The 12656-nt window shown below is 40.4% G+C and overlaps 1 protein-coding gene across 4 annotated transcripts in view; it reads right to left on the bottom strand.

The window, feature by feature from the left end:
* Nucleotides 1-12656, bottom strand: part of LOC110988574 (kinetochore-associated protein DSN1 homolog) — a 54601-nt gene that overhangs the window by 39187 nt on the left and 2758 nt on the right. For 2 of the 4 annotated variants that reach the window (XR_015427193.1, XM_022252239.2), the window contains exons 5-8: nucleotides 11895-11973; nucleotides 11113-11253; nucleotides 10723-10958; nucleotides 8885-9007 (exon numbers count right to left, since the gene is read on the bottom strand). Coding sequence is in view for 3 of the 4 variants with exons in the window: in XM_022252239.2 (XP_022107931.1) it covers nucleotides 8925-9007; nucleotides 10723-10958; nucleotides 11113-11253; nucleotides 11895-11973 (539 nt within the window). In the remaining variant the exon portion in view is untranslated. Of the gene's footprint in view, nucleotides 1-2377; nucleotides 3848-7199; nucleotides 9008-10722; nucleotides 10959-11112; nucleotides 11254-11894; nucleotides 11974-12656 lie in introns of those variants that run through there. The other 2 variants (XM_022252238.2, XM_022252237.2) reach the window with 2 other exon arrangements.

The following is a 12656-nucleotide window of genomic DNA, read 5'->3' on the forward strand; positions in this document are numbered from 1 at the left end:
CCAATACACTGCCAACCAAACTGACTACTATTATTTTTCATTGTCATTCCAACTGCCAATTTTCATCATGGTGTGTGCATTATTTGGGGGTCGGTCCATCAATGGAATAAACCTTCATGACCATTTCATCGATCACCTGGAGAGATACAATTGAACAATAAATTGCAATATCAAGGATTGAAATTGTCCAAAATGCAGCTTTCTTCTGGGAACATGTGGCATGTGGCATGTGGCCCAGTGGTTAGGGTTTGCAACTTCTGATCGTAGGGTCGGGGGTTCGAATCCAGCTGGTGGCAGCATGTTGTGATGCAATTCACTTTACCCCTATGTGCCTCTCTACACCCAAGGGTAAATGGGTACCTATGAGGGCAGACAATACACCCCAGGGACCTGAGATGGTTTCAGGCGATGAATGTCCAGATGATGTTAGCCAAATGTGCACAGATAATGATAATTAGTGCCTCAGAATAGTTTTCAAGATAGATGGCGCTTTACAAGTGTGTGTTATTATTACAGTATTATTAATATTCTGCAATGAGCACAGTGCCTTCATTACTTGATCTTCACAAAGGAGAATCAATACATGTGAGACTCATCCGACATCTGAAGGTGGCCAAGTCTATTGAATGTACCTTTACATGTAGATGCATCATAGGTCTGTGACTTACTATAGAATTAAACAGCCTGTGTCCTCAAGCAAGAGGCTTCGCTTCAACAACTTTTCCCAATGATTCCATTGACAGGAAATGTTCAGGGCATTACACTGGATTCCCAATGATTGTCTGAAAGTGGTGTGCTCACCCACGGAAAAGAAACAAATGCAAGTTGATGAGGATTAACACTTTTACATTGTCACATCTTTCTATCAAAAATGGGAGAGAGAAAGTCTGAAAAGTTCTGATGATCTAAATATTAAATTTTGCTACAAACAAAATGCAACTTTTGGAAGACTATAAAAACAATCAACCAAACAAAATGAGGTTACTCTCCAGTATCAATTTGAGACTTGGGATCCAAATAAAGAGCCCATGTGCTCAGCGCCTACAAGGCATACATTAATAAATTCAATGTGAGGAAGAATCCTGTAATACTCTCAACACAACTATCCCATATCACATCTACGTCTTAGGGTTTTCTTTTTCCGCACAATACAAGCAAATCTCAGTGCTGTCAACAAGCACTAAGTAAGTTGTCGTAATGCAGGATATGCCTGTATTAACTGCAGCTCCTTATGGAAACACTATTGCAAGCAAACTGGGAACTACCCTAAGGTGCCAGGAGAAAATTTACCTTTAGTTAGGGAGTAGTCTCAGGTGACTACCTGCATAGAGATTACGAGTTACATGTACAACTGGAATTCCAATGGAACACTTAGCATATCTCTCAGTTCTCAGTGCATTTTGAATGTGTGGTTTCTATCCTTTGCTTCATGTATTTCCTATATTGTATGATCAAAGGGTAGAAAGTTCCAACAAATCTGTTTAACATGTCCTTAAACAGGACACCTAGCACGGTGAAACAACGGTCATCCCACACATATTACAACTCGGTGGGGATTAACTGATATACACATAAATAGATTTGCAACTCCTACACTGTTTATACATATACAAAGAGACAGAGAGACATCAGTGGTCAAATGGCAAATCCCATTCTCTGTTTGGGTTACCCATACCCATACTAGATGGATGAAGTCCCCAAAGAAATAACTCAAATGCTGGCTGGGCCTATACCAAGCAACAGAGGGCACTGTTCACAATTAGTGAGAACTGTAACTGTAATCAAAAATTGATTCTTTTTCATTCAGTATTTATTGGCAACTCTGAATTATTAGCCATTTTGCCAAAGTGCTTTTAAAAAGGGTGAGAGTGAATAATGTGAAATATTAGCTTTCAAATTCAAGTCGTTTTAAATTCATGGTATTGTGATCAAAATACCAGTGGAACTACAAGTGAGGATAACATTCAAAATGACTAGATTTTAACAGGATGATTGTGTTGAGTACTTAAAAACACACGTGTGCCTTTTTTTAACAAGGGAATAAACATGTGCTTGGCCGGTCTTAAATGTTAGTTTTTGTAGTCAGGGAGTCAAGAAGTCAATATATGATGGATTTCTAACAATTTTGCTCTAGAATTTTACTTTCATATTTCTGAACACCCCTGTCCATTTTATGGTATATTCGTTGTGCAAGCTGTCCAATACAACCTCCTTATACAGACTTACCTCGCACCTGGTGAGCCACACGCACACAGACTCTTGACCAATCAGAATTATCACTTCTAAGCAGGCAAGGGAAACTGTTTGAGGTATTTATGAATAAATAATTACATGAGAACAAATAATTAAACACACAAAACTACACTGTGCGCACCAATTAAGAAACATGGTAATTTAATGATCAATCTCCGTACCTGAAAACTATTACTTCAAGATATGAATATGAATCATCACAGGGGGCATTTGTTAATTCTTAGCAGTGTACTGGTGTAGCAATCTCCTTTCCTTTTTCTTTTCCATTTCAAAGAAAACAAGAATCAAGAGAACTTTCAAGAAACAAAAAATCATAGAACAGATTGAAATTTGTCATTTTCCCCCCTCTTGTGCCATCATCTTTCCTACAGCCTATCAGAATATGGAGTGTAAACTTTATAAGTAAGAAAAAAATAAAATAAAATAGGAAGAGGGGAAAAAAGAAGAGCAATAATGAAATTTGCCTTGCCGGCTCATTGGATCAATGATTGACAGATAGGAACAATCTAATAGTCTCTGCTTCCCTGGAATTACCTTCGCTCGGCTGAGCCGGGCGGCTCTTTCAAAGTGGGATGAGCACGGTATGTTTGCGTAAGGGCCCTGGCACAAAAGGCCATATAAACAATATGACTCCTCTTCAGTTTTGTTTTTCAGGATTTTTTGAAAATGAGCTTGTGAAAGATGGGATGATGCACTGTTTACCTGAATGTGAAGGACGTATGGATTCTTTTTGTGAGACTGTTAATGGGTAAGATGCTTGTTCAGTCTTAAGCAACAGTTTTTTTTATCAGCAGTTATGAACTACCCTACTTTCCTGCCTCCTCCTTTCCATGCAAGGTAACATGCAATTTGAAGAGTACAAATTTGGATCTAATCTTTTAGAGTTAGGGCACTTTTAGATGAGTCATGGAGTGTTCTTACAAACAACAGAGATTTAATTCCTTAAACAGCCATCTTAACTCATAAGTACCAAAGTTGGTCAAAATCACTGTATAATGTAAAGCATGAAACAAATGACACAAAGGAAGACAATAAATTTGAACATACCAGTCTAAAAGCCAAAATTAATTTTAAAAATCACAAATTTTGGGTGAAAGATAAGTGTCAAATAGTGTTTCGTTTTGCTGATTAAAACTGAAATGAACACAAAATGTGAGCACACACCTGAGCTGAAATCCGATAAACTTTTTCCTTCAAAAGGAAAGAACAGTTAGTGATATGAAAAGCCAATTAGATTCAAAATTCAAAGTTTACTTCAACTGAAGACAAATTAGGGATTGTATAGTTACTGTATAGACATAATGAGGCACACGCAGCCTGTAAGAGCAAGATTTATCTTCTCCTAATCATGGAGCCAACTGCCAATCATCATCAAGCAAAGATACCGCCCAGACAATATTAAAAAAACGGAAAAGTCAATAATTGATCTTCCTTAATTCCCTAGCGCTCCGCAAACTGTACGCCTTTCTCAACACGCACACCAATAAACACATACACACACAGGTCGCAGCTCCCTCAGAAATTTGCAGAGTCAAGCTTACGTTGGCTTTCATCATGGGGGGGGAGTCATGCTGGCCTTGGCGAAGAGGGGCCTCTGCGATGACAAGACACGATGAGGAAGCAGAAAAAAAGAAACAAGGGAACCTGCCTCTTAATATGACAGTAAACACAGACGGCTAATTGTGACTGGCAGCCTGTCAATTTGGGACCACAATTATGGTGACAGTGGGCAATGCTTTACGCTTGGATGGCCAAATCCTACTCAAGCTCTCCCCTCCGCCAGGGCCTGACAGGGCAGCAGTGTGCAAGATGCAGCAGGAACGACAGGTTAAGCTGCCGTCTGCATGGACCACCATTTGCATGAGGGCTTTTCCCCTACTGGAGTAACCTTCGAAATTACAGAGAGATCAAACCATGAAGTTTTCAGTGAAAATAGTTTTGCACATCTACCACAGATTTCTGATTGTATTTTCTATGATTGGAGGTACATTCAAAATGAAAAGGCGATTTTTAAAATCTGATGGATTTACAATGAAACAAATTCAACAAAACTGCTGACAACGTGCACAAATTATGAAATGCAAAAAATGTATGCAAGAAAGTCTGAGATACTTGAGCTAATCAACGGATTTGATAATCCTAGCTCAGTTTTTCAAATATATATGTACATGTACTAGATATCATCAAAGATATTTTTGCCAGCTGAAAGCAAAAATAAAACACACACAAAATTGTTTAATGAGCACTGAAGTAACAGAAAAGGTGCTGAAAATTTCAAATAATGTTCAAATTTGAACTCCAAAAAAGAAAAGGGAAGCTTGAAGTATTAGCACTGATGAGGCAGCACTGACAAATTGAGGTCTACATTTGTAGGGAAGTTATGGGTTCATGTCCAACCCAAGCAAACTTTGTTTTATTTTTGTGCACTTGTCCTTGAAAAACTCTGAGTATACATTGTTACAAATACATGTCATAATATGTCAATGAAGGGCCAAAAACTCCCAATATAACAATTAAGCTTTCTTCTGATTTGTCATGTTACTGTAAGATGTCAGACAAAACAGCTATGCACTTTACCAAACTGGGCTACAAAAGGTATTTCATTCCTTTGCATACACTAACAAAAAACATTTGAATGTATGGATATTTGTCCTTTGAACAAGGCCCTTCGACGCAATCATTAGTTTGTTTTCTGTCATCTCGAATTCCACATGATATTAATAATCGGAGTTTATAAGATGATGCATGTAAACGGGAAAGAAATCTTGGATTACAAACACATGCGTTTTGATGCTTTTTTGACACACAATCCCAAAATGGGATTTGGGCATAGTATTTCAGCATCAAGCAACTCAAAATGTCGGGGGTTCTCCATTTAGGCCCCTCATCAATCATGCCTCCGCTCTCATGGATGTCTGCACCATGCCAGACTTTGAACACACGAGAGAGTAAAAGCAAGAGGAGTAAGTGGGAGGGAGAAAAAAAAAGCTGAGAGGCGCAGAGAACAAGGACAAAAATATGCAAAGGCGGAAAAGCGCAAACACAGTCTCCCTTCTCCGGGAATGTCGGGAACTCCACACCATCAATGAGTAACCAAAAAAGCATTTAGTGTGGGGCATTAACGAGCACTTAACAAAACTAACTGTTGGACTAATCTGGGCCATCTAAAGAGTGGAAGGAGATGGGGGGGACAGACACTGGTTGGTCGGTTGGTACTATCGACATAGCAGAGATGGAGAGAGTATGGAGAGCAAGGGAGGCAGTCAATATTGAAACATGTTCAATTAAAAACTCCAGGCTGGGTTAATCAGCAACCCCTATGGGTACTGCCTGCTCACCACTTAGGGACAAATGAGCAAGGAAAAGCACTCAGACCAATCTAGGACAGAAAGAAACAACAACCAACCGTGCTAAGAGCGAGGGATTGAAGTAAACATTATCCAATTGAAATGAAGGGCCTCAGTACACAGTTTCTAATTAATAATTGACCAAGTGTGTAACTCTGTGTATTCCTTTAAGGGGTGTCCTTTTTTTTCTTCTTCTTCTTTTCAATTTGCTCAATCAAGGTAGGGCTAGCTGAGGCGATGGCTACTTTTTGATGGTGTGTGCACACGCATCTCCCCAAACAAACAGCATTTAACCCAAGTTGCGGGAGAGTGGACGGTTCTGTCCACACGGCAGGGGTGGTTTTGTTATCTGAGTAGTTTTTGAGTGCATGGGAAACAAGTTTACACCATTATTACAGCTTGTGTAACCATTCCCCTGTCATTCCCCTGAAAGAATGGGAGACCAGGGAAACCTGACATACAGTCAAGCCCGAACACATTGGAGAATTTAAAGGAGATTGCCAATGAACTTGCTGCATGTGAGTACATGTATGACACATCTTCATTTAGAATTAGAGGAGCTCACTTTTTTTATTACATCATTTATTATCAAATTTCAGAGTCACAGGGCTTACTTTATGGGGCTTTAAAAAGTATTCTGAATTTTTTTTTAAAGAGTTATGAGTTCAAACTGTCACAGCTCAGTTCCAAAATAAAAAAGCCAATGAACATAACCCAAGACTTCTGTCAATTTTGAACACTGTGCGATACCCCCAAACAAGGGGTACAGGCCAACTTTCCTTCACATTCCAAAACTGCAGGCTGAAACCCTGAAACTTTCAACTGCTTTCACCTGGCATTCTGCAATGCACAGAGAGCTCCAAGACCCAGTGTCACATCAGATGGCTGTGACAGGACAGAATGTTTCAAATTGCCAAGGGAATGAGCCTCTAAATAGCAACCACATGTCGCAACGGAACCTGGAACATTGGAGTCAATTACACCTGCAACAGCGGCGGTGGGACAGACATGAACGGTGCACCTGACTGTTTAAAGGCCAGATAGATTATAATATGAGAATCCTGAAATTCCTGAATATGGTAGAGAAACTGTGTACTGAATTTAATCAAGATGGTTTGCTATGAAACTCGATGATTTAGATACTTTGGTTTATGGTTGTTTGTGATCTAAAGCAGTTTGGAAAAGTACCTTGAGGGAAAGGATCACAAAGGCTCTTGTGACAGGGTTTTGCTTACGAAGCACCATCTGGTTGTTTCTTTTCTCCAACTGATTATATTTATAACATAGCTTGAATATTAAAGTGAGGCTTTCTGTAAACTTTGAGGCTCCTGTTGAGTACGCGACAACTTAAACAACTTGTGACATTGTTCCAAATCAACCTTGAATTTAAGTCTTGAAAGAGACAAACAATGGTAATCTTAAGGTGTTAGTAAAACTTCTTGTAAGTCAGCATGTCTCCCATTCACGAAACAAGTATAAAAATTATACATGACTCAAAGTGAGTTATTTGCTTGAGCATTTTAATTTGCACATGTAAGTCAATGTGACAAAGTACACCATTTCAATATTTAATAGAGAACTTTGTTAGGAAAACAACTCAATGAAACAGCGTTAATAAGCTATCAACTTATCAATATGATGTTTTAAATAAAATTAAAAAAATTGAATGTAACAACATGCAATGGATGCAAAACAACAGATTCAAGCCGTGAACATATAAACATACATGTACATAATACATGTAAACATGCATTCTTGTAAGATGGGTTAATTTTCATGTGGTGAATACTGGTTCCTTGTAACAGACAATTTGCCCTCGGATGCCCAGTATGCCAAGATGTAATGTACCAGGCACATGACCCAGGCATGAAGCTTGGACTTTGACAAAAAACTAGGAAATTCCAATCTTTACAAGATGTATCAGTATAATGTTTTTCCATGTTCAATGGCATGAGTGTGAGCTGAAAAACGAGGAAATCAGCTGATCTGAAGTAAGTCGCATGCCTGATGAACACACTCACAGGACCATTTTGGAACACAGCATAGTTAAGCAAGGAGACAATTGGAATGTACATGTACAGTTTACATTATAAAATGTACAGCATGGGGTCCTGTTTGCCACCAGACCCAAAGCCAGGCAGCATAAAGAACACAGGCAAAATTTTCCAAGCCTCTGGCCCAGTCCAACCTATGCCTCCACCCAATGTCTGTCTGTATACTGCAAAGGTTATTCATCCGCAGTTAATTGGCGGCAACAAGGAAGGACGGTGTCATGATTGATCAGGTGAGAAAAACGTGGGTGGAGTGGGAAAAGATTAGGTGCGAGATTTACTGGTCACGCCATCAGTGCACTGGAGAAAAGCAGGCCCCTTGTGCACCCCAGAGTTTCCCTTTACGATGTCAGAGCTACACACAGAATACCTCTCTTCGGGGGAGTGACACATGCTTTTGCTTTCTGTTTTCTTGTTATTTTTCTATTTTGAGTTCATTTTTGGCATTTGCTTAATGGGATTTATGCAAAAAAAAATCCATTTTTGAGGAATAATCTAAAATGAATTTAGAGTTTTAATGAGCTAATGAAGTTGAGCTTTTTCTAAACTAAAGTGTTACAAATTGTACAAAGCAAAACGAACCCAATATTAGAAAATAACATTTGATCTGCTTCACAATGTACCTTGAATACTGTGCCCTACAACTGAACAGTGCCCTCTACGGTCCGCTGCTGTAAATGGATCACTGAATACATTGAGAATGGGCATTTTTACCCTAGAGGGCGCTCAACCAACTACAAATGAGATGCTTCCAATATTCAGCAGTGGAGTCACAATAACTGAACGTGTTCCAGAGAACACTCTGTTGAATGGACTTGTCATGTTTCTGATGGCACATCTCTGTCAAGAAAAAGCAATGCTCCAAATTCTGAGCGGGAACAGACCAATCAAGATTTAGCTTCCACATGGCCAATCCTACATAAGGAGAGCCTATCTTCCCAAGCTGTTTCAAACTCCCAATCACGACAGGTGGTACTCAAAACACAATGTTCCAACTTTCTTAGATCTGAGACGATCCACTGCAAGAAAAACTAAGCAAGCTTCTCGTGGTAAAATTGTCTTCCACACAATTTTTATCGCAAAGCACCAGGATCTTATCTCAAAGTGGGCGTCTGACAACCATCCACATCCACTGTGGGCCTCCACAGCCACAGGAATGAGGCAGCAGCAAAACATGACCAGAATGAGCAGACGCAAAAAGGTTTCCACTTCTTGTGCATGACAGAGCATTACCTTGTTTAACTGTTTACAGGGAAGAGGGTGGGTGTCTGTGTTATTGTGAGGAGCTGGCATCTCCTGCAGCACCTTGGATGAGTTTCCGTGGGTCTCCGAGGGCATCCTGCAGTGACTTCTTGGCTATGATTACGAGTAAAAAGAGGAGGATCTTCAGAAACTTGAAAATTCTTAATTAATCTCCAATTACCTTCCAAATTCCTTCAAAATATATGAAGTTATATGAAAGATTGAGCAAGATTGAAGAATTCGGATAGTGCCCCCAAACACTGTTATTATGCAAAGAGGGATTCATAGTTGGCTCATTACCAATATGCACAGTCCACACCCACAACACTAATTAATTGTGAACTGAAGAACAGAGTCTAAAAGCCTCAGCTATATTTTTTAATTGCGTAACACCCAAGTTCAAACTAACATATTTCAGAGTCACACTGAACCCAAGATTTCATTGTGCAAAACAATCAGGTGCAACTACCAATGCAGGAACATCAAATGATCAACTGATGTGGGGATTTGTAATAACTCCGAAACACAATGCAAATTCATGTTAATGTGAAAATTTCAATCTCCCAATCCATTACAGTCTTTGTATTACAAATGCCACGGAAAGTGTAAATTGAATACAGGCCCTGTCAGTGATGTGCACAATGTAATCATACAGTTTGAATTGAAATATTATGTGCAGAAAGAATTTGGCCGACGTAAGTAGCTGGTGGGCTGAGTCGCACTGGAATCAACAAAATTGATCTCCTCAGCTTCATGTTTATAACATATCTGTAAGTTTGCAAAAACGACTCCATACTACCGTACAAGTACATGTATATTTGATCAATATCGCCTTGGTTTTGCTTACCGGCTTTCAAGTTTATTTTAATGTCCCTGTTTCATCAACGGGGCTTTAATGTTGTCAACTTCATGCTCATTAACCACTTGCTGCCGGGTGGATTTTTCTTGAGCAAGGCAAGATGCCGGCTCATTTTCAAGATTTTCCATTTTCAAAATTCTTCAAAAATCCATCATTTCATTTAATGGCCGTTTATACCAAAATGAAGGACTCTTTGGGCACTACTCTAAAGCTGACAGGTAAAATTCATTGACTCCTGAATATTTCAGCCAAGCCTGCAGCCTTGGAAAAAGAGCCCAGATTGTGCGGTGTTACGTAAGATTCTTTTGTTCCCGAAACCAGCACAATGCACTGCTGACCTCTTTTCAATACGGGCCAGATTAGCGTGCAGCGGTGCTGTGTGGCTCATTGCTGCGGTGGTGGAGAGCTTTTGGCCCCAATGGTAATCCGCTCGCTCTAAATGCCTCAAACCATGGTATACTGTTTCAAAACAAGGCTGGATTATCTCCACTATTGAGAGCAAAAAAATGTTGGTAATGCCCAGCAGCTCAGTCTTTTGTGCTGAGCACAGTCTTTTGTTATAAGGCCCAACTCTCTTGCCCCAGTTCCGGACTCCCCGGCTCTGCAAATAAAGCCTATGTACTCGAAAACAGGCCTCCGGTAGGGAGTGGTTAAATCTCTGTATGTATGAAAAAAATGACTGAGCAAGAAGCAGGTCATGTGTGTGAATTTTATCTCCACTGCTGTATGCAGTTTGAATTAAGTCAGCTTGTCTGAAACCAACATTTACTTCAATTCATTCAATTTGCTCTTCTTTCTATTTTGAACGTACAGAGGGAGGGATGGAGAATGTAAAATAATGGTGCGAAATAACTCACAGGACTGATTTTCAGAAGGACAGAAAAGAGAAAACAAGATACTCCAAAGTAGGATAAAGCCCCCAAAAATCTTGATGCTGTTGTTGTGATGGCAACAAGACTGCTCACTTTACCTAGTATCTTGGTCTGCTGGCTCAAGTAGGCCTCAGCATACCGTGCAAACTGCATCATCTGCTGGCCGCCCTCGTGGACGCGGCCTGCCTGCAGCTGGAGCTTGTCAGCTGCCTGTCGTGCCCAGCTGCTCAGCCGTCGCAGATCGGGCAGTCCTGACAGCAGCTTCTTCTGCTCATTGGTCAGACTGTCTGGCGCTTTGAGGACGGGCACCTCAGACTGCTGGCTGGCCAAAGTTCTGTGACACAAAGAAAAAAAATCTGATTGTTCCACGAAAAATGAAATGGCACTGCGCAACTGGAAACCAACTTATATAATCAGGGGCTGTTCTCCCTTTATATGAGTAAGCTACATGTAAGTGGACTTCAGATTCTTCAAGCCATCTTCATTACCTTTCTGCATCTTCTGCCTCCTCTTTGTAGAGCTGTAGTAGCTCCTCCCACTTGTTGCTCTCGGCACTCAACCTCTCTGACTGCTGCTGTATCTCTGTTATCGTCTCTTGCAAGGTGTCATTCTCAGGGTTAGGGAGGTAACTGTGTGTGCAAGATGTAATGAATCATCAAACTCCCTGTGGGTATGCCATATGGCATTTACATGTGTAACCCTCAAAGAGCTGGTTTTTTTTGGCCAATCTCACAGCTACGTGGGGGAAGGGTTGGATGTCAACCCCCCCAACTCAGCTGTACCTTGCTTATTTTTAAACTCGGCATGAATGTAAAGACACTCCTTACCATTACAAAAATGGCGTTTGACAAAAAAGTCAATTAAACATATCGTTTTGTTGTTATTTTAAGTTCAAGGTTACACAAGTGCCAGCCCATGTGCATTGTTGGAAAAAAATATACATTCCTGTCTTGGAAAAATGGTCGCCGTTCCAGACTGGTAGATTCATTTTTTTTTACAAAATTGGTGTCAAAATGACTGCAGAGTTACTCTAAGAACTCCTAAAGGCTCAGCTGCTGAAACAATGCACTGCAGACATATCGGAAAAAATGTTGAATGAATGAAGAGAAGACACAACTATAGAACGGGCAAAGAGACATCAGGGTAAATCTTTCAAGAGGGCGAGCACTTCTGTAACTATTGTTCTTCATACCTTAAAGTAATCTCTGTAAATTACAGACATAATTCTTGGGCATTATTGGAGCAGCAGACAAGCCGACTGAACACCAACCTGTTTTTCCGGCTGCACACTCGGTCCAAGATGCCCTCACTTTCAAGACTGTTCAGTGCGTCCCTGAGAGCTTCAGTGGCTGCACAGAAAACACACACAACCTATGACAGACTCCAACAAACACCTTCAGCCAGTAATCCATTTTAAATGAAGTGCACCATCACCGGAAAAAGGAAGAAACGGGCTGGTGGGAAGTTTTTCACCTGGCTTTTACAAGTGCTAAGGTGCACACATGAAGACTTAACTTCCAAACAGAAATGGACCGATTGCACCAGCTAAGTCACATGACCTACGTGTACATGTATAGTGGATATAAAAAATCAATGAACATGGCGTTCTCCTATAGCAAAGTGTGTTTTAAGTGCTGTTCGCCAAAAATAATGCTGATTTTTGGTATAGTGCTCAGCACACCAGTAGTTTGAGTGCTATACCGACACCTTGCTGTGGGAATGTGTCACGTTAGTCGGTGTTTGATACCCACTGTACTGTAGCTCATGTGACTTAGTAGGTGCAATCAGTCTATTGGTCAGGCATGTTCAGCATGCCCCGAGCCAAACATGCATAAACCTGCATGCACACGAGGTCTCATTTACTGTTACTTCTATGTACAAACACCCACTGGTTCCTGCTTGGAGTGAATAGTACTGGTTCCACACCATTTCTGCAGTCATTAGCATCACTCATACATTGGCAGAAAGCCTCATTTTGCTGTAAGGAATGGCCCATGAGGCACGTGAGCGACATATGTGCAAACACAACAAC

This window comes from Acanthaster planci, linkage group LG11, assembly GCF_054643075.1.
Source record: "Acanthaster planci isolate LZ-2023a linkage group LG11, COTS_SCS, whole genome shotgun sequence".
Classification (NCBI taxonomy): Eukaryota; Metazoa; Echinodermata; class Asteroidea; order Valvatida; family Acanthasteridae; genus Acanthaster; species Acanthaster planci.